The sequence below is a fragment of the Bubalus kerabau genome, chromosome 19, assembly GCF_029407905.1.
Source record: "Bubalus kerabau isolate K-KA32 ecotype Philippines breed swamp buffalo chromosome 19, PCC_UOA_SB_1v2, whole genome shotgun sequence".
Taxonomy (NCBI): domain Eukaryota; kingdom Metazoa; phylum Chordata; class Mammalia; order Artiodactyla; family Bovidae; genus Bubalus; species Bubalus kerabau.
The window spans coordinates 6,279,588-6,302,623 of record NC_073642.1 but is presented as its reverse complement, the minus strand read 5'-3'; the positions used below and the strand labels follow the sequence as shown (position 1 = coordinate 6,302,623).

The 23,036-nt window shown below is 42.6% G+C and overlaps 1 protein-coding gene and 1 pseudogene across 1 annotated transcript in view; one reads left to right on the top strand and one right to left on the bottom strand.

Annotated features, from left to right (window-relative positions):
- The window catches only part of LRRK1 (leucine rich repeat kinase 1), a 132,541-nt gene that overhangs the window by 46,362 nt on the left and 63,143 nt on the right, over nt 1-23,036 (top strand). Inside the window, exons 4-6 of the mRNA XM_055555868.1 lie at nt 1,963-2,134; nt 6,786-6,965; nt 7,385-7,533. Coding sequence (XP_055411843.1) covers nt 1,963-2,134; nt 6,786-6,965; nt 7,385-7,533 — 501 coding nt within the window. The remainder of the gene's footprint in view (nt 1-1,962; nt 2,135-6,785; nt 6,966-7,384; nt 7,534-23,036) is intronic.
- On the bottom strand, nt 12,431-22,474 carry LOC129634467 (phosphatidylinositide phosphatase SAC2-like; annotated as a pseudogene).

Here is a 23,036-nt window from a genome sequence, read left to right as displayed (position 1 = left end):
CTGGTTATCAGCTAATTTCTCAACAGAAACTCTGCAAGCCTGAAATAAATGGCACAATATATTTAAAGTGATGAAAGGGAAGAACCTACAACCAAGAATACTCTACCCGGCAACACCTCATTCAGATTTGACATCAAAATCGGGTTGTACAGACAAGCAAAAGTTAAGAGAATTCAGCACCACCAAACCAGCTTTACAATAAATACTGCAGGAACTTCTCTAGGCAGGAAACACAAAAGAAGGAAAATGCCTACAAAGAATAAACCCAAAGCAATTAAGAAAGTGGTAATAGGATCATACATATCAAACTTAACTGAAATGTAAATAGATTAAATGCACCAAAAAGACATGGACTGGCTGGGTGGATGAAAACTTGTGCATATATGTACTTCCATGTACCACATCACTCTGCTTAATGGCTCAGATTGTAATTATTTTATACTGTTAGGTTAATCATGTTTCCATTATGGCTTGAAATTATAATTATCTTTTATTTTTTGTCTGACTATTGTGAAAACTGATGAAGATCTTTTACTATTGTGATTATATAACTATTACTAGTATTCTAATACAATTCTGAAAATATAAAGAAATATCATGTTGTAAGAAAACGGGGAGGGAGGTGGGAGGGGGGTTCAGGATGGGGAGCATGTGTAAACCCGTGGCGGATTCTTGTTGATGTATGGAAAAACCAATACAATATTGTAAAGTAATTAGCCTCCAATTAAAATAAATAAATTTAAATTAAAAAAAAAGAAGAGGAAATTAACCTGTGATACAATATTATTAACTAAAGCACAGATATTGGTCAAATTTCACAAAACAGGTAAACTTTAATACTCTGTTTTATTTAACTAGAATATATTAAAGATTATCATTCCAACATATAATCAATATAAAAATTATTGACAAGATTGTTTTTGTTTTTCAGTCAGTAAGTCGCGTCTGACTCTTTGCAACCCCATGGACTGCAGCACACCAGGCTTCCCTGTCCTTCACTATCTCTCAGAGCTTCCTCAAACTCAAATCTCTTGGGTTGGTGATACTGTCTAAGTTATCTAACCATCTGCTGCCTCCTTCTCCTTTTGCCTCCAATCTTTCATCAGGGTCTTTTGCAATGAGGTGGCTCTTTGCATGAGGTAGCCAAAGTATTGGAGCTTCAGCTACATCATCAGTCCTTCCAGTGATTATTCAGGACTGATTTCTTTTAGGATTGACTGGTTTGATCTCTTTGCAGTCCAAGGGACTCTCAAGAGTTCTCCAGCACCACAATTTGAAAGCATCAATTCTTCAGCGCTCAGCCTTCTTTATGGTCCAACTCTCACATCCATACATGACAACTAGAAAAAGCATAGCTTTGACTATATGGACCTTTGTCAGCAAAATATGTCTATGCTTTTTAATACACTGTCTACGTTTGTCATAGCTTTCCTTCCGAGGGACAAGTGTGTTTTAATTTTCTTTGCTGCAGTCAGTATCCACTGTGATTTTAGAGCCCCAGAAAGTATTGACAAGATAGTTTACTGTTTTTGTAGTAAGTCTTTGAAATTACCTGAAAAAGACCCTGATGCTGGGAAAGACTGAAGGCAGGAGGAGAAGGGGACAACAGAGGAAGAGATGGTTGGATGGCATCACTGACTCGATGGACATGAGTTTGAGCAAGCTCCAGGAGTTGGTGTGACAGGGAAGCTCGGCATGCTGCTTAGGGTCGCAAAGAGTCAGACACGACTGAGCAACAGAACTGAACTTTGAAATCACATATGATTTTACATTTTCAGCACATCTCACTTTGCGTGAGCCATGTTTCAAGCCTTAACAGCCACACATGACTGGTCCTGCCGTCCTGGGCAGCACAGTCCCAGACTTGCCCGTGGGCTTGGTGAGCCTTTAGAGTTGGTTCTCTTGGCAGCTCCCAGCAGCACTCTTCGTGCTGACGTCTTGTCCTGGCTCTGTTTTGACCAGGGCCAGCTCCTGAGTATCTCTGCAGCCCATGGTGACCTGGAGACCGTCCGGTATCTTCTCACTGAGAGGCTGGTGGAGCTACCGACGGAGCCCACTGACGACAACCCTGCCGTGGTTGCAGCACAGTTTGGGCACACTGATGTCGTCCAGGAGCTACTCGAGTCCTTGCCAGGTAAAGAGGCTTTGCTTCCCTGGTGGCTCAGACGGGAGGGCGGGAGACTCGAGTTCAGTCCCTGGGGTGGGAAGATCCCCTGGAGAAGGAAATGGCTACCCACTCCAGTACTCTTGCCTGGAAAATCCCATGGACAGAGGAGCCTAGTGGGCTACCGTCCATGGGGTTGCAAAGAGTCAAACATGACTGAGCCACTTCACTCATTTTGCCAGGTAAGTCCCAGGGTGTAAGTTCTTCACCCCTGCTCAGGGACACTCTTTTTGAAAAAATACTTATTTTCTTATTTGTTTGGCTTCATTGAGCCTTGGTTGTGGCATGAAGGATCCCTGTCGCTGCACGCAAGCTTCTGTCCAGTTGTGGCGCACCTGCTCAGCTGCCCCACAGCATGTGGAGTTAGTCCTCCAACCAGGGATTGAACCAGCATCCTCTGCATTGGAAGGCAGATTCTTAACCACTGGACCACCAGGGAAGTCCTTCAGGGACCCTCTTTTCCTAGGAACCAGACAGACATTGGGGGTGGGGTACTGCACTCCAAAATGTTTATGTCCTCATACTGTTTACCAATCCAGATCCAGAAATCTGGGGGTATTCTTTAAAGCAGTTTTAGGTTTAAAGAAGAATTGTTGAGCAAGTACCAAAAATTCTCATATACCACCCTCCTCAGTTTCCCTGTTAGTGATGTTTTGTGTGAGAATGGTACAGTTGTTAAAATTGATGAACGAACCGACATTGATGCATTATTACTAATGGGAACTCATAGTTTGCACTAGGGTTGTATATTCTATGACTGTTAACAAATGTGTAATGACATATATGGACCATTACTGTATCATGCAGAATAATTTCACTGCCCTCCTGTTCCACCTCTTCATCTCTTTCTCAGCTCCCGGCAACCACTGATTTCTGTACTGTCTTCATAGTTTTTCCTTTTCCAGAATGACATATAGTTGGGTTCATATGGTATATAGCCTTTTCAGATAGATTGCTTCACTTAGCAGTATGCATTCCAGTTTCCTCCATGTCTTTTCATGACTTGAGAGCTCATACACACACACACACACACACACACACACACATATATTTTATCACTGAATAATATTACATTGTCTGGATGTTCCTTGCTATGTTGCTTGCTTAATAACAAGTAATTTTTTCCTCTGGTAGACTCAGGCATCCTGGTCTCCTTTGATTTCCTGTAATGGCCTTGGATCTGTTACAGCTCTTGCTACAGCTATAGGCTGAGGCATTGTCTTAGCAGTGGTCTTTGGGAGTTAGAATGTTGCAAGGGAGTCGGGCCAGCTTCATGGGTATGTGACAATGCAGTCACACAGGGCCCCGTACTTAGAAGGGCCCCACACTTGGTTTGTGAGCACGCCTGCTAAGTCGCTTCAGTTGTGTCCAACTCTTTGCAGTCTTGTGACTGTAGTCTGCCAGGCTCCTCTGTCCGTGGGATTCTCCAGGCAAGAATACTGGAGTGGGTTGCCATGCCCTCCTCCAAGGGATCTTCCCGACCCAGGGATCAAACCCACATCTCTAAGGTCTCCCGCATTGGCAAACATATTCTTTATCACTAGCGCCACCTGGGAAGCCCACTACACTCTGCAATTACCCTCTTGAAATTTGTAATAATTTTTAAACAAGGGACCCCATTTTAAGTTTTACATGGGACCCCACAAATTATGAAATGGCAGCCCACTCCAGGATCCTTGCCTGGAAAATCCCAAGGACAGAGGAGCCTGACGGGCTTCAGGCTATAGGGTTGCAACGGGTCGGACACGACTGAGCAACTAACACACACACACACACACACACCACAAATTATGCAGTAGTACTGTTAAAGGCTTCCCTGATAGTTCACTTGGTAAAGAATCTACCTGCAATGCAGGAGACCCTGGTTTGATTCCTGAATCCAGAAGATCCTCTGGGGAAAGGATAGGCTACCCACTCCAGTATTCTTGGGCTTCCCTTATACCTCAGCTGGTAAAGAATCTTCCTGCAATGCGGGAGACCTGGGTTCGATCCCTAGGTTGGGAAGATACCCTGGAGAAGGGAAAGGCTACCCACTCCAGTGTTCTGGGAAAATTTCATAGGCTGTATAGTCCATGGGGTTGCAAAGAGTCAGACACGACTGAATGACTTTCACTTTTCACTTTTTTTTTCCACTGTTAAGGGAGTGTCTGACTGTGTCCTTTGAGGTAGATTTGTGCTCAGATTTGGTTCCAAGCTGGCAAGACCCTCATATGCCTGGAGGAAGAATGAGTTTATGAACAGAAATCAGGGCACTGTTAGGGCCCATAGACACATATTGGGTCAAGCAAGGTATAGGAAGACAGAGAGGAGCCCCTGAGGTGCCAATGGCTGATTCTTTCTCCTCAGGAATCCCCAAGAGTAGCTCTGTTCTTGCCCCAAAGAGTCTATGCCGGCTGACTCACTCATTGGATAGCTTACATTTATTGAGCATTTGCCAAGCACTGGACACACTACAGAACCTGAAAGACACAGAGGCTTTTTAAAAAAGGTGGTCCCAGCCCTTTAGTAGCTCCTGGTCCAGCAGAGGAAATTGAGGCAGAAAAGTGTAACTGTGTGGTGTAACCATGCAGAGGTTGAAATGTCTACACAGTCGTTTGTGACCACACATCAGGGGGTGGTCTTGTCTGCGTGCAGGCTGGGGTCTTCAGAAGGAGTCTACATCTCAACTGGGCTTTGCAGACTGAGTAGGGTTTACTTGGCAGACAAAGGAAGAGCCTGGTTTGCCTGCTTTGCAGAGCGGGGAGCTTGGCTGGACCTGAGTATGTTGGAGCTGGGCATGGTTTTCAGCAGCTCCTGGGGTGTCCTGTCTTTAATTCAACTTGGGACAGAGCTAGTGGGACTGAAAGAGTTCAGGGCACTGTGCTGAGCCCTCTTGGGATGCAGAGATGGGCAGAACAGTGTCTGTCCTCTGGGGGTTCCCAGCCTGAAGGGAGGGTGGCTCTTGTCAGGAGTAAGTAAGATAAGAGGCAGCTGGAGAACAAGGGTGGGTCCAAGAAGAGGAGGGAGGAGAGGTCCATGGTGGGCGGGTACATCACTGTGTAATTATGAACATCATTCGAAGGACATCATTATGTAATTTCTGGTCTTGTAGCTCAGCAGGGCTGACGAGAGAGAGGAAGTAGAAAGATGGAAACCAAAATGGGGCTCTTTGAGCTGGATTTGGGCCTCAAAGAATACACACAGGGGTTTGTACGGTTAAGATAGTACCCTTTGGTTGCGGGTAAAGCAGAACTTAAGGCTTGACTTTGCCATTTACCAACTGTCGGACCTTCAGCAAGTTCCCGACTGTCCCTGAGCTTTGGTCTCCTCATATTGAAATGATGACTGTGAAATACAGGGCCTGCCTCCTGAGACGGACGCACCCCATCCTCAGCAGAGGTTAGCAGCATGACCACTGCACTTCTCACAGCTGGGCATCTGATCGTAACTGAGTTAGGGGCAGTTTGTTTTCTGCTCATGTACCTCCTCCTCTGAGTTGTTCATTTTAGTCATCAATTGAGGGCAAAGAAGGGATATTTATTTAGCACCCTCTGCACCCCAGACATGATGCCAGGTACCTTCTGTACTGGGTTTTAATTCTTGCCTTCTCTACCTCACCCCATTTCCTGGTCAATTTCCTATGACAGAGAGGGGCACTCTCTCCAGGCTCCAGAGCACTTTGGTTCCTGAGAACTCTCCACCTCTGGAAATGAGTGTTATGATGCAATTGGGAAGTGTCCACATGGGGGATGAGATCATTTTTCCATGGCAGCCAGATCCAAAAGACCTTGCATTACTTTGAACTTAAAGATACTGTGACATTTCAAACCATGCTGTCCCTGTTCGTTCAGTGTGTTATTTCATCCTGGAATTAAGTAGGCAGTTCTTTTAGGGAGCAGTTCTCTTAAGTTTTGGGCTGATCTGTTTCTTCATCAAAGTATTTTTTAACTTATGAAAGTGGTATATGTATATTACAGATAATTCGGGAAAGCAAAAAGTGTTATTACTCTAAGAACATAATGACATACCACAATGAGTTATATCAGGCACTTGTCAGATGTGACAGTCTATTGAGTCGAGTACTTGACATATACAATGTCATTTAATCCTCACATTAAACTTGGAAGGCAGGGTGTTCCTCTTCCCGTTTTGCTTATGGGTAAAATCAGCCACAGAGAGGATAAGAAATTTGCCCCAGATGACACAGTTGAAATGTTTTAATCCTAAGTCACCTGTCTCCAAAACCTGTGTCCCTGTGTGTGACGCTGCTCCAGGGCTGTGGTCAGGGCTGGGGATGAGGCAGAGAGTAAGGGCATCTCACCGTCCTACCACCTGGAAAGAATTCTGCAGCTCTGAGGGTAGGCTGTTCTTCCTAGTCTTATTTCCACACATACGTTTTTCATCACGATCTCACTGCATGTGCTGTTCTGAATGCTCCTTTTCCCCAGCGGGTGTTATTTGACGGGCAGGTGGGTTTATAGTGATGTGGGGAAATGTCATATGCAGTTCAGGGGGGCTGTTCCATAGACACTGTCAACTGGACACAAGCAACTTTCAGTGGGAAACAGGGCCGTGGCTGGAGGGGATTTCAGAGCAGGAACAACTGTCCCTTCAGCCACGCTCTGTCCCGTCATCCGTGCAGGTCCCTGCAGCCCCCAGCGGCTCTTGAATTGGATGCTGGCCTTGGCCTGCCAGCAGGGGCACCTGGCAGTGGTGAAGCTCCTGGTCCTGACCTACGGGGCCGACCCGGAGAGCTACGCAGTCAGGAAGAACGAGTTCCCTGTCATCGTGCGCCTGCCGCTGTACGCGGCCATCAAGTCAGGTGGGTCCCGGTTAGACCTCCCGCGAGAGCCTTTGTCCTGTAGAGACGCAGGCCCGCCCATCACACTCGCCTTTGGCTCGTGTGACTCGTGTGACTAGCCAGCGGCCTGTGTGGAGTTTCGCAGCTCTGTTCTTGGCTTCTTCTTCAAAAGATCTGCGTCCTTCTTCCTTCCCCCGACTCCTTCCTGCAAGGGGATTTCAGTGCCAGGGACCAACCATGGCAAACGCGTGCTGCAGAGGGCAAAGCCCCACAGAAGTGCTCTCAGTGACGGGCACCTGTGGAGTCAAGGGAGGCAACAGAGACGTTCAGCAGTTCCATGCCCTTCTCATTTTCGTTTCACGTGCGTGTCTGGCCTTTTGGACAACCGTGACACACTCTGCGTCCCGAATGCCCTGAGCACTCTGCTTTCTGTCCTGTAGGGAATGAAGATATTGCCATCTTCCTGATTCGGCATGGAGCCTTTTTCTGCTCCTACATTTTACTGGACAGTCCTGACCCCAGCAAACATCTCCTCAGGAAGTATTTTGTTGAAGCAAGCGCCTTGCCCAGCAGTTGTCCGGGAAAAATGGTGAGTAGTCTTTGTCTGTGGATGGATGGATAAGGAAGAGGTGGTGTTTACATACAGCAGATTATTCTTCAACCATGAGAAAGAAGGACATGGTTCCATCTGTAACAACGTGGATGGACTTTGAGGACATTATGCCAAGTGAAAGAAGTCAGACAGAGAAAGATAAGCACTGTATGTTTTTACTTATAGGTGGAAACTAAAAAAGCCAAACCATGGAAACAGTAGATGGTCTGACAAGGCCTGAGGGGTGGGACACATGGGAAGATGTTGGTCATATAGCTGGAGTGTTGGTCACTTCAGCCATATGATAAATAAGCCCTGGAGATCTAATGTGTAGCACTGTGATTGCAGCTAATAACACTGTATTATATACATGAAAGTTTCTAAGAGAATAAATCTTAAATGTTCTCACCACAAAAAAGAAATAGTAATTAAGTGGCATGGTACAGGTGTCAGCTAAGGCTACAGTAGTAATCGTTTTACAATATATAAATGTATTAGATCAACACGTCATAACTTACACAATGTCATATGTCAATTGTAGCTCAATAAAACTGGGAAAAAACACATATGGGGATTAGTTCTAGTTAGTTTACCATTTTAATAACAAACATAGGATTGCATTATTTACATTATCTTCAATTTGGCTTTTTAAATTGAGCACTCTATCACTGACTCCCCCTCGTTCAGTCAATGTAGCTGTATCTCATTCTTTTCGATATGTGCCTTAAATCTAGAGTGAATGTAGCTTAGTTGACTCAGCCCTTTTTCTGGTGGTGGACATTTGGATTATTTCTGGGTTTTGCCCCTGTGATATAACCTGATTTCTAGGGTATTTCTTATGTAGATCAAAGTCCTGAAAGTGGACTGCTTTGGAATCACTTCCCCAAATGCTGTGGTAACTCAACACTCTCACCAGTGCGACATGGGGATTTCTATTCCCCACACCCTGGCCAGCACTGGATGTCCAGGGGCATTTTAATTTTCATCGCTTTGATGGGTAAAAATGGAATCTTCTTGTTTTAATGTCTGTATTTCTTATCTTAATGTTGAGCATCTTTGCATAGCCTCATAAATTATTTGTGTCTCCCCTTATGTGAGTTGCCTGTTACAGTTTATTATTTTTCTCAAGGATTACTCACCTTTTCCTTCTAATTTTGAAGCGTCTTATTGTATATTAGAGATTTTAAACCTTTTTTGTTTATCATAGATGTTACCAATATTTTTCCCAATCCATTATTTGTCTTTTGTCTGTTATCTTTTGAGATAACAAAGATATGTGAATATATAATCAAATATGCCTGTCTTTTCCTTTTTGGCATTTAGGTTATATAAGAAAGTCATTTTCCCCTCACTTTTATGTAAATTTTCTCCTAGAGTCTTTTATACATTTTGACTCTTTTATTTTTTACATTTTAGGTCTTAGTTTTCCTGGTATTTCTTTGTGTATGTGGTTTGAGGGAGGGAATCTAACTTTCCTCTCTTCCAGGTGGATGATCAAATATTCCAGCACAATTTTTAAAGTAAGCTTTGATTTTCCTTCGGGATTAAAATGTCACCATTGCCATTTCTTCCAATATATACTTATATACATTTTGGGATTCTCTGCACTGGTCCACTAGCCTTTTAATCTATTTCTGTTCAAATGCCATGCTGTTTTGATTACAGGCATTTTATTTAAACCTTACGACTGGTTAATGCAAGTTTTCTACTCCTTATTTGCTTTTTTCAAAAATACCCTAACTGTTGTCAGACATTGTTTTTTTCCCTTTTGTGCATTTCCCCCGGTAACTTCCATGGTGACTTGTGCTGCATTTGGGTCCTTTAACAGGATTTTATAGTTTTCCTGATAAAGGTTTCCTGAACCTATTTTGTTTATTTTTTATTGTTTTTGCCATTGTTTGAATGGAATGTATATCATTCTTTCCCATTTCCAACTTAACATTGCTGATATGAAGGAAAGCTCTTCTGTCTATTTATTTGTTTTACCCAATCCACTTACCAACTTCTCTTATTAATTCTAATAGTTTTCAGAGAAGTTCCTCAAAACTTTTAGGTATGTATCAAGTTATCTGCAAATTCAAAGCACGTTTGTCTTTTCTAATATTTATTTAACTTTATTTCGTGGCTTATTGTGTATTAGCAGAAATGTCAAAAGTTGAATCATCTGAAAAGAGCAGATGTATCTCTCTTGTTCCTGATTTTAAAGGTCTTGGCATCAGCATTTTTGGTAAATAGACTATTGCTATATATTTAGGTAGTTTCCATGTATTCCTCTTTGCTTAGGTTTTTATTAAGAAAAGTTGCTGAATTTTATTGGATCTATATTAGCAGCTGTGGATATACTCACATAGTCTTTCTACTTTAATTTGCCGTTCTAATGAATGATAGTAGGTGTTGACCCAATATTGAAATTTTGTAATAAATCTTAATTGGTGTTATTATGGATGGATTTGACCTATTGATATTTTATTTACAATGTTTGCTTCTATATCTATAGGTAATTGATCTATACTTTTCTATTTTTATTGTCTTTGAGATTTTGGTATGAGACAATGTTAGCTTTACAGAATGACTTGGAGAACTTCCCATTTTATTACAGTCTGGAGAAGTTTCATAGGAATTATTTATTGCTAATGGTTGATTAGATAAAGCAGGTCTTTGTTTTTCAGACATCTTTTGAAATCATTGGTCAGTTCAGGTTCTCTGCTTTTGTTTACATGCAGTTTAAGAGGTTATATTTTGGTAGAAAATCATCTATTTCCTTTAGAGTTTTGAATTTGCCATCATGGCATGTTACATTTACCTTTTTCAGTAATTATTTTCTTCTATGTCTGTAGTTATATTTCCATTCATGGTATAGATTTATGATGTTTTACTTTTTCTCTTTTAAATTTAATCAGGCTAGTCAGGGTTTTATATATTCTAGAGGTCCTCAAGGAACCACTACATTTTATTTGTTTTTCATGATTTATTTTGTTTGTTCCTTCATTCACTTTGGCTTTTCTCTGTACTGAAACCATCTTGACATCATCTCTGAATATTTGGTTGATGGGCTTGTGGTCAAGCACGGCTCTGGTGGGAGGCTTCCTGGCTGTGCTCTAATCTGGGCTCCAGGCCTCACTGCTCTAGGACCTCCATCTGGTTCCTTACATCTCTGGGTCTTGGCTTCCTCATCTACTGATTTTTATCTAGTTCTTCACATAGTTCTGAAAGTTTTTGGTTTGTACTCCTGGTTTATGGCTTTATAACCATTTGGACCTATTCATTATGTCAAATATCTGCCTTAACCCCGTCAAAGCTTCTGTCCTTAAAATTGGGTTTGTCTGCTCTGCACATGGCCACACTTCTCTTTTTTCCTTTGCACCCACCTTGTATAAGCTTTTGCAGCCTTTATATTCAGTTTTTTCTTTGTCTTAGGTGTATTTCTTATAAACAGCATTGTGGTTTTTTCACTTTAAATTATGATATTTTATTTTGCATAGTCACAGTATTTGACACTTCAAAAAAAGATATACCACTGATAAATTACAAAAGTGGATATACTTGTCAAAGTTACAACAGACATAATGTTTAGCTGAGAATCACTTCAATAGCATAAGGCTCTAAAGGTGCCAGATAAACCAATACTTGTTTGGAATAAGATAGGCAACTTTCTTAATGATGGGCTTACAGAAGAGGTCGTGGTTCCATGTGGTCAAGGTTACAGTCATAAAACCTAAAGTTTTAGCACAATCGTGCTTCAGACTAAATTTTAAATAGTTATGATAGTTTACACAATATGTGATGGACTGCTGCTGCTGCTACTGCTGCTAAGTCGCTGCAGTCGTGTCCGACTCTGTGTGACCCCATGGACTGCAGCCTACTAGGCTCCTCCGTCCCTGGGATTCTCCAGGCAAGAACACTGGAGTGGGTTGCCATTTCCTTCTCCAGGTGATGGACTGCCTTCTGCAAAAAATTACAATTTGAAGACTTCTTTCAGGCATTACCAGTATCCAATATGTGTACATTCTAAATAATTCTGAAAAGAGCAAACTTAATAGGTTCTGATATTCACATCTGACATCTCAAGTTTTATGACTGGCAAGTCTTAATGCTCCTGGACTTTGGGGTTTACAAGGTAGCAATATTTTAAATTTGTTTATGTAGAATGTGGGGAAAATTAGAATCAAATGGGCATACATTTCTTGACTATATAGTGCCATTAGCCCTCAATTAACTCTATAGGGAATGGTTAAGCATCAAAAGCTAAAGCAATAGTTTTTTATGTTAAAATGTAAATACCAGTTACTCCATACTAGTAACACTTTAAAGTCACTAAACTAAGTATTTCCCTTGTAGAGATAACACACAGAAATGAACTGCCAGAACAGAAACAAATTATGAAAAATGCTAATTACCTAAATGGATCCATGTCCACTCTTTGTGTCTATTTCATACATTCTTCCCACCCAGCCCACTCCAAAAAACGTTCAGATTATTACATTCCAAAGTAATCTATTCCTGAATTATTTTTCAAGAGACAAACCTCCCTATAGTGTGAGTGAGTGAGTGAGTGAGTGAAGTCGCTCAGTCGTGTCCGACTCTTTGTGACCCCGTGGACTGTAGCCCACATGGCTCCTCCATCCATGGGATTCTCCAGGCAAGGATACTGGAGTGGGGTGCCATTTCCCCTACAGTGTATAAGCTACTTAAGTCTACACATCCTAGGATGATGCACTTCGATTGTCCTAGCTCTATAATTTGGAAATCTGCTCAGGTTTAGTCTCCTTTTACAACCTTTCCAAATAAACATAATTAGAAGTTGTGATACTTAAATTCAAAGAGAGTACAGATTATGTGACACCTCCTTTTTTTTGGATTAAATGAAAACCACAGGATTCTGTGTGGCTAAAAACTAAATTGGAATTACTCGTGTCTGGTGTTGTGTAAATATATTTTAAAGTCCATTTTGTTGGACTTCTTTAACTACTTCAGGGTCTACAGGGCTCTTCTGAACATTTGCCACTGCAAACTTTATCCCCTGGGTTAATCCAGCTTGGGTAATGTTAGCAACCTGTTCTGTGAAACTTCAAACCTTTCCAAAGGGAGAGACTGCCCTATTGCTACAGCTCTCTGAAGGAGAAAGAGTTACATGAAGCCCTGTCTCAAGTTCAAGCATGCTGGATTTGGAGCCGGTGGTCTTTTGAGATACAACTGAATGCCCTAGTTCAACTGACACAAACTGTGGGCCTGTTGCAGAAAAAGACACATCTAATTGAGATGGTGGAGAAGGTATCTGTTTCCATTGATTCAATTGAATTTCTTCATGAGAAACTTGATTAGTCATTTGATTTCCTTTCTTCCTATCCTGCTGAGAAACAGATCTGGTTTCTGATAGCTTGGTCATTTTGTTTTGTGCATCTTGAACAAATCTGTGGCAGCAAATATCTACAGGCTTGGCAAAGCCAGTCAACGTGTATATGATGTCAGCAGAAGGACTTTTCTTCAAAGAAGACTCATGGCCTTTTCCAAGCCCACGTTCATGAGCAATAGTAACCTCTGAAGGAACATGAATGCTAATATCAGTGCTTCTAGTAAACTAAGATCTTCTGCCTAATTGAGGTGCTGAAGCAATAATACCACAATTAGGAAGAAATAGCCTGCTGTCCCTACACTCTCTGAAGAGTTAGCTAGCTGCCTGTCTTCATCAGACTTAGAATTTGTATGGAATTCATCAGAATGGTACGAGTCATTATCTGAAGACATTTCTCCATCTGACTCTGCCTGGGCTTTATTATCCATCACACTTGTGTTTTCCATGGTTTCAAGACAACTATCTGATTTCTAAAGATTTACTTTTAAGTTTGGTTTTAGAAAGTTAACTTTCATTTCAGAGTTTGTAAGATGTCTGAACTTTCATAGGTTACCAGTATTTACAATGAATTTGGTCTGTATCTCTTTTTTATTTAGAGATGAAAATTTACTCATTAAAAACTTTTCACCTGGGCCAAAGAGCCTTAGTTTTGAGAACTGATGCCAATGATGTCTTTGTGAGGTTTACTGATTTTTCTCTCAAGCTTTCTCTCTATTATAGGTACATCTAATCTCATGGCTTGCTTGGTGATCTGCAGCATCTCTGCAATGCACTGAAGGGTATCTTTTCCATCCTCTTCTAGATTGTGCATTACAGCTCTCAGTGTGTGATAACAGCCACTTGCTTCTGTATATCTTCAATGCCATCTCATGCAGGACAATTTTGGCTAACCAAAGAGTGGGTTCAGGACCTATTTGTATTTTTCCCAGATCTACCAGACTTAGTTGTTGATACTGGTTTACTTTGTCAACTTTCATCATCATAACAGGCCACGAAGTAGATGGTTAGAAAGCAATAATGTAGCATCAATGAGGATGTGCTCTTAAAACTGTCTCTTGAGCCAAGCCATAAAAATTATGTCATGACACGTAATTTGAAATAAATTCTACACCTACTAATTAGTGTTACTTCATCCTAGCTTCTATTTTGACACTAATATTTACGTCTGTCAAACATGATCTTAGTCAAAAGCATCAAGTCCAGAAGGAAAAGCACTTGGCATATAACAGGCAGTTGAGAAAAATGTCTGCCCTTCCCCCACCCACACATTTTACCAAAGTATAAGCTTCAGTAAATGGAGAAGGCAATGGCACCCCACTCCAGTACTCTTGCCTGGAAAATCCCATGGACAGAGGAGCCTGGTAGGCTGCAGTCCATGGGGTCGCTAAGGGTTGGACGTGACTGAGCAACTTCACTTTCACTTTTCACTTTCATGCACTGGAGAAGGAAATGGCAACCCACTCCAGGAGAATCCCAGGGACAGGGGAGTCTGGTGGGCTGCCCTCTATGGGGTCGCACAGAGTCGGACACGACTGAAGCGACTTAGCAGCAAGCTTCAGTAAATACTTAATTTTCCTCTCTACCACCCTCCACCCAACTTAAACAGAAAAAAACCAAAAACGACAACAGAAAAAAAACCCAGACCTTTTTCAAAAAAAAAGACAAGAACAGAAAGGAAAGCTCTTTGGGTGCTTCCCCTCCCCCACGCCTGGAGGAAGGGCAGCCAGTCAGACACCCCTCCTTCCATGATGCCTTCAGCCCCTCACGCAGCCCCACCCCCGCAACGGTCATCAGGCTACACGAACAGGAGGCTTTAGAAAAGCAGTGATTTACAGAACAAATACAGCCTTACAGGAGCTTTAACCTGCACAAAGGAGAAGGATCTGGAAAGTCACTGCCAGGTTGCCACTTCAGGCTTGGCCCTGAGGCTGGGCGGGGAGGAGCCCCGAGGCGTGCGCGTCTAGTCAGTGCCGCCTGCTCTGTCAGTGCGTTACTGCACAGTCAGAGCAGTCTGCACCAAACCCAGGGCCTGTAGTGACTGCCTGTATTTTCAGTTTTGTCTTTGTCTTTGGTGTATTTCTTGTAAACAGCAATGAGTTTTTAATACCAACTGAGAGTATGTGTTTTGAAAGAGGAACACACCTAATTCACATTTTTGTAGGACCTGTCATATTGGTTTATGCCTTCCATCTTTTGGATTATGCATGTGTGCTAAGTCCCTTCAATTATGGCTGACTCTTTGTAAACCTATGGACTATAGCCCGCGGGCTCCTTTGTCCATGGAATTCTCCAGGCAAGAATACTGGACTGAGTTGCCATGCCCTTCTCCAGGGTATCTTCCCAACTCAGGGATTGAACCCTTGTCTCTTACATCTCCTGCATAGACAGGTGGGTTCTTTACCACTAGCACCACCTGGGAAGCCCCTTTTTGATTACATACATTTCTATTTCTTTTCTATTTCGCTGAAGTCCTTGACTATGTGGGTCACAGCAAACTGTGGAAAATTCTTGAAGAGAAGGGAGTACTAGACCACCTTACCTGCCTCCTGAGAAATCTGTATGCAGGTCACAAAGCAATAGTTAGAAACGGACACGAAACAATGGACTGGTTCAAAATTGGGAAAGGAGTATGACAAGGCTGTATATTGTTGCTCTGCTTATTTAACATATACAGAGTACATCATTCAAAATGCTGGGCTGGATGTAGCTCAAGCTAGAATCAGGACTGCTGGAGGAAATATCAATAACCTCAGATATGCAGATGATACTGCTCTAATGGCAGAAAGTGAAGAGGAACTAAAGAACCTCTTCAGTTTAGTTCAGTTCAGTCGCTCAGTTGTGTCCGACTCTTTGCGACCCCATGAATCGCAGCACGCCAGGCCTCCCTGTCCATCACCAACTCCTGGAGTTCACTCAGACTCACGTCCATTGAGTCAGTGATGCCATCCAGCCATCTCATCCTCTGTCATCCCCTTTTCCTCCTGCCCCCAATCCCTCCCAGCATCAGAGTCTTTTCCAATTAGTCAACTCTTCGCATGAGGTGGCCAAAGTACTGGAGTTTCAGCTACAGCATCATTCCCTCCAAAGAAATCCCAGGGCTGAATGAAGGTGAAAGATAAGAGTTAAAAGCTGGCTTGAAACCCAGCATTCAACAATTGAAGATCATGGCATCCAGTCCCATCACTTCATGGCAAATAGAAGAGGAAAAAGTGGAAACAGTGACAGACTTTATTTTCTTGGGCTCAGAAATCACTGTGGACATTGACTGCAGCCATGAAATTAAAAGATGCTTGCTCCTTGGAAGGAAAGCTATGACAACTCTAGACAGTGTATTAAAAAGCAGAGACATCAGTTCTGGTTCAAGATGGTAGAGTAGAAGGATGTGTACTCATCTCCTCCTATAAGAGCACCAAAATTGCAACCAGCTTTTGAACAACCATCAACAGGAGGACACTGGAACCCACCAAAAAAGGATACCCCATGTCCAAAGACAAAGAAGAAGCCACACCAAGGTGGTAGAAGGGGCACAAACATGTTAAAATGAAACCCCATACCTGCTGAATGGGTGATCCACAAACTGGAGAACAATAACACCAAAGTTCTCCCACTTTTGTAAAGGTTCTAAGCCCTGTGTCAGGCTTCCCAGCCTGGGGATCCAACAAAGGGACTGGGAACCCCTATGAAATATGACCTTGAAGGCCAGTGGGACTTGACTGCAGGATTTCCATAGAACTGGGGGAAACAGAGACTCCAGTCTTGGAGGGCAAAATAAAATCTTGCATGCACCCAGACCCAGAAGAAAGGAGAAATGACCCATACAGGAGGCTGGACCAAAACTACCTACTGGGGTGGGGTGTCTCCTAGGTCAGGAGGGGTTCACCACAGGGACAAGGGCACTGCAACAGCAGTCCTGGAAGGTCCCCCTTGAAGTAAACACTCTTGGAGGTCCCTATTAACTCTGCCATAGAGTTTGTAGACCCCAGGGCTGGGTCACCAGGCCAAACAACTATCAGGGATGGTGGTCAACCCCATCCATCAGCAGATAATTGGATTAAAGCTTTACTGTGCAAGGCCTTGCCCACCAGAGCAAGACCTAGTTTTTCCCACCCTGGCCCTCCCATCAAGAAGCCGACAGAAGCCTCTTAGCTTCATCCACCAGAGGGCAGACAGAAGAAACAAGAAGAACCACAGTCCCACAGCAGCTAGAATAAAAGCCACCCTATAGAAAGTTAATCAGGATGAAATAGCATAGAATGATGTATGTCCCAGATGAAGGGACAATATAACCCACCACCCCCCCCCCCCAAAAAAAAAGCAACTAACTGAAGTGGAGATATGCAGCCTTTCAGACAAAGAATTCAGAATAATGATAGTGAAGGTTATCCAGATGTCAGAAACAGAATGAAGAAGATGCAAGAAGTGTTTGCCAAAGAGCTAGAAGAGCTAAAGAACATACAAAGATGAGCTAGAAGGAATCAATGGCAGAATAACTGAGGCAGAAGAACAGTTAAGTGACCTGGAGGATAGAATGGTGGAAATCACTGCCGCAGAACAAAATATAGGAGAAAGAATGAAAGAGAATGAAGACAGCGTAACAGACCTCTGAAAGTGTTGTGTTAGTCGCTAAGTTGTGTCCGACTCTTTGTGATCACAAGGACTATTGCCTACCAATAGCTGAAGAAAACTTCCTGAACATGGGAAAGGAAATAGTCAGCCAAGTCCAGGAAGCACAGAGTCCCAGGAAGGAGAAACCCAAGAAGGAACACACTGAGAAACGTGGTAATCAAGCTGACAAAAATTAAAGATGAACATAAAACATTAAAAGCAACAAAGAGAAAATGACAAATAGCATACAAGGGAACTCCCATCAGGTTATCAGTTGATTTCTCAACAGAAACTCTACAAGCCAGAAGGGAATGGCATGATATATTTAAAGTGATGAAAGGGAAGAACCTGCAACCAAGAAAGACTACCCAGCAAGACTCTCCTTCAGACTTGATGGAGAAATCTAAAGTTTTACAGACAAGCAAAATTTAAGAGAATTCAGCAACACCAAACCAACTTTACAACAAATGCTGAAAGAACTTCCAAGGCAGAAAGCACAGGACAGGGAAAAGACCTACAGAAAATAAGCCCAGAACAATTAAGAAAATGGTAATAGGATCATTCATATTGATAGTCACCTTAAATGTAAATGGATTAAATGCACCAACCAAAAAATATAGACTGGTGAGCGGATGAAAATGTGTATGTATGCACTTCCGCTGACCACAGCACTCTCCTTGACCGCCCCCCCCCTCCAAATTGTGTGTGGTTATTTTATATTGTTAGGTCAGTCATGTTTCCATTATGGCTTGCAGTTATAATTATCTTTTACTTTTTGTCTGGCTATTGATTGTGAAACTGATAAACATCTTTTACTATTGTGATTATGTAAACTATTATTCATTAAATACGACTGTATCACGATTGGTCAACAGAAAAGTAATAGAATTCTGTATCACCAAAATTACCACTTAATCGCAAAACCTGTAATCTCTTTTTAAAACCCAGATTCATATCAGAATTTTCTTGGAATTTTTTGAAAAATACAAAGGCCCAGGTATTGCTTTTTTCCTCCAGAGTGCCAGATAGCTCTCTAATGAGGAGCCATGTTTAAAAACAACTGGACTATGATGATCTTTTATGCAGTTTGTTTCACTTTTTCTATTTCATATTAAGTGCTCCCATTTCATTTTATGTTCTCCAATTTCTTCTTTTTATGTTTATGTTCTTTCTCAAGGCTTTATAAAGCATTGCAGAAAAACTTTTGTATACATATATATAAATTGTATGTATAATATATATATTTTAGGAAACATGAATTTTTGCCTAACTAAAAAATTTATGACATTTTGATTCCACTTGTTTGCCTTAGTATGACTAAAATGCTAGATTTCTAAGTTAAAATAGATATAGAACAAGTAACAAAGGTTTACTGTATAGCACAGGGAACTATACTTAGTATCTTGTAGTAACCTATAATGGAAAATAATCTCAAAAATAATATATGTGTATATGTATAAATGAGCCACCTTCCTGCGTACCTGAAACATTGTAAGTCAACTATTATGTTGTTGTTCACTCAGTCATATCTGACTGTGCGACCCCATAGATTGCAGTATGCCAGGCCTCCCTGTCCCCCACTATCTCCCAGAGTGTGCTCAAACCTATGGCCATTGAGTCAATGATTCCATCCACCCATCTCATCCTCTGCTGTCCCCTTCTCCTCTGCCTTCAGTCTTTCCCAGCATCAGGGTCTTTTCCAGAGTCAGCTTTTCATATCAGGTGGCCAAGGTGTTGGAGCTTCAGCTTCAGGATCAGTCTTTCCAATGGCTATTTAGGATTGATGAGTTTGATCTCCTCACTGTCCACGGGACTCTCAGGAGTCTTCTCCAGCACCACAGTTCAAAAGCATCAATTCTTCGGCACTCAGCTTTCTTTATGGTCCAACTCTTACATCCATACATGACTAGCTTTGACCATATGGACGTTTGTCAACAAAGTGATGTCTCTGCTTTTTAATATTCTAAGTTTGTCATAACTTTACTTCTAAGGAGCAAGCATCTTTTCATTTCATGGCTGCAATCAATGTCCACAGTGATTTTGGAGCCCAGGAAAATAAAATCTGTCATTGTTTCCATTTTTTCCCCATCTATTTACCATGAAGTAATGGAACCAGATGCCATGATCTTAGTTTTTTTAATGTTGAGTTTTAAGCCAGCTTTTTCACTCTCCTCTTTCACCTTCATTAAGAGGCTCTTTAGTTCCTCTTCACTTTCTGCCATTAGGGCTTCCCTGATAGCTTAGTTGGTAAAGAATCCGCCTGCAATGTAGGAGACCCCAGTTCGATTACTGGGTCAGGAAGCTCTGCTGTAGAAGGGATAAGCTACCCACTCCAGGATTCTTGGGCTTCTCTGGTGGTTCAGCTGGTAAAGAATTTGTCTGTAATGCAAGAGACCTGGGTTTGATCCCTGGGTTGGGAAGATCTTCTGGAGAAGGGAAGGGCTACCCACTCTAGTATTCTGGCCTGGAGAATTCCATGGACTGTATAGTCCATAGGGTAAAATAGTCAGACATGACTGAGTGACTTTCACTTTCACTTCACTTTCATTTGCATATCTGAGGTTATTGGTATTTCCTCCAGCAATCTTGATTCCAGCTTGTATATATGTGTGTATATGGGTATGTATGTATATATATATATAAAGAAAGAAAAAAAAGTACAGACATCACTTTGCTTACAAAAGTCCATATAGTCAAAGCTATGGTTTTTCCAGTAGTCATGTACAGATGTGAAAGTTGGACCATAAGGAAGCCTGCGTGCCAAATAATTGATGCTTTCAAATTGTGGTGCTGGAGAAGACTCTTGAGAATCCCTTTGACTACAAGGAAATCAAACTGGTCAGTCCTAAAGAAAATCAACCCTGAATATTCATTGGAAAGACTGATGCTGAAGCTGAAACTCCAATACTTTGGCCACCTGATGCAAAGAGCCCCCACTGCTGGGAAAGACTGAGGGCAGGAGAAGAAGGGTGTGGCAGAGGATAAAATGGTTAGACAGCATCACCGACTCATTGGACATGAATTTTAGCAAACTGGGAGATAGTGGAGGACACAGGAGCCTGGTGTGCTGCAGAGCATGGGGTCACAAAGAGTCAGACATGACTCAGCGACTGAACAGCAACATTTCCTTTTTACCTTTTTCTTTTCTTAGTATTTATTTACTTATTTATTTGGCTGCTTAGGGTCTTAGTTGTGACACAAGAGATCTTTGGTCCTTATTTGTGGCATGTGGGATCTAGTTCCTTGACCAGGAACCAAACCCAGGCCCTCTGCATTGGGAGCTCAGAGTCTTAGCTACTGGACCACCAGGGAGGTCCCTTTTTACCTTTTTCTAATCATTTCTGATTTGCCAGTTTCTAGAGAACACTGATATTCTGTTTTCCACACCTTCTTACCTCTCTGTACCTTGGCTGGTCTCAGTTATAAACAGAAGTAGTTATAGTATCTACCTTGGAAGCCAGCTGTGCACTTAGCCCAAGGCCTGGCACATAATAAGTCTCAATAAACATTAAACATCAGCTTCAGGTTGCAAAAGGAAATACTGATCATCTAACCCTTACATGTGTTTAGTGTTTTTCCTAGCACTTTCTTATCATATTTGAACCATATAACACTTCAGTAAGAACTGCAAGAAATAGAATTTGTTTACCAGATGGAAATATTGAGGTTTGGAGACATTCTGTTACTTGTCTGAGAACAGAAAATATTAAACAGGGATGCTGAGACCAGAATCTGAATCTTTGTAACTTGGGGATTTTCTCATTTCATGATCCCTCAGGTCTTTCGTGTAGATCACTGGTTCTTGCACTTTTCTGTAATTGGAGTCCCTGGTGGCTTTTAAAGACCACAGTGTGCAGGCCACATTGTACACTACCTAAATCCGAATCTGTAGGATGGGACCTGAATCAGTATTTTTTAGAAAGTTCCCAAGTGACTCTAAGATGCACCTGGTAACTTTCTTTTTTTTTTGGTTTAAGGTTAAAAGCAGAAATGGTTGAGATCTGTGTCTGTGATATTTTCAACCGGTAATTCCTGCTAACTTGCCAGGGCAGGGATAGAGAGTGCACGTGATTATTGCATTCTGTAAATGAGAACGCAAAGACAAGACACAGTTGATTTTCTTCTCCTTGGCTCTCTTGGGTAGCATAGGAAGAGAAAATGAAATTACAGTACAGCCTGAGTCATAAGGATTCTTTGTGCTTCCCCAAAGAGGGTGGTGTTTTTTTAATTATTATTATTCAAGTGAATTTCACACTCAAGTGCCTTGCATTAGGTGCGTCTGGCTGCTCGGATCGCTGACCTATGATAGCACTTTCCTTCTGTGCTGCCAGCAGAAGAGAGGGGGTCAGCGTGGTGGGGGTCCAGCCTCAGGAATGATGACTCGGGAGCCAGAGGTAAGTGCCCTGACCTTCCCAGGTGTGCAGGGGGATTGAACTGGCATTTGGGGTTTAGAATATTGGACTAAGGCTTTGGCGTCAAAAGGGTACTTGGCTGCTATGTGTACACAGCCTGAAAACTCCCTGTCTTCCTGGCCATTCATGGCAGCGACCTTGCTAAAGCAGTCATCTTGTTTTCTTCTGTTTTTGTGCTCTGCCTTCCCCACCAGCCAGTTGGTATTTTTTAATGGAATTGCTGCCTCTGTGGAAGCCATGGCTGGTTGAGGTTCCCCACGCCTCTGTGTCAGGCCCAGCCTAGTTCTCAGGCTGCCAGAATCTATCTCTGCCGGCAACTGGGAAGGTCCGAGAAGCCCACATTGATTTTCCACAGTCAGCGGGCAGTTAAGGTTTTGATGGTGTTTGGAAAGGAAAGTCTAGGGGCCTGCATCACATGGTCTGGATGCATTTTTCAAAGAGCAAAAGCGAAGCCAAGTCAGACCTGACCAAAATCGTTCCTAGCTCTGGCTCCCGGGTGCCCCTCTGGAAAGTCGCCCAAACCCTTGCCTGGATGTTTAATGAGCTGGCCTGTGTTCGTGGTGACCATCCTGTCAGTGTTTGCTTTGTTGCCATGAGAAATAACACTTTGGTGTTGGCATGGCCAGAAAGAAACAAATGCCAGGAGGCCAAGGCAGGGCCTGGACTTGGCACGGTGTTTGTCCCATTCAGCAGTGAGAAGCTGGAGGGCTTGCTGGGCTGGTCTGAGTGCTGGAGTAAGTGGATTAGAACTGAAATTTTTTTAACTACCCAGTTGGGAACTTACTAATTTTCTTTAGAAGCCTCTAATGATGTCAGGTCTGATAGTGAACCTAGAGAGGATCATTCATTGCACCTACTACACTGTCATTATTACTGCTGGCACTTTGGATCAGCTCTGGCTTCTGATGCACCCTGCACATTTCTGGTGGCCGTCCGTCCAGATGCTGGTGTCTGTGCCGGAGCACAAAGGGCCTGGCTGCACTGGGGAGCTGAGGCTGCCCTTCTCAGACATCAGGGCGGTCTGGAGGGTCCCAGGACGAACACGCGGGCGTTCGAAGGGGCACCCCCGCCGCAGGGCCGGCTGCTCAGCTCTGCTCCAGCCGCCGTGAACAGCTGACCGAGGGCCGCTG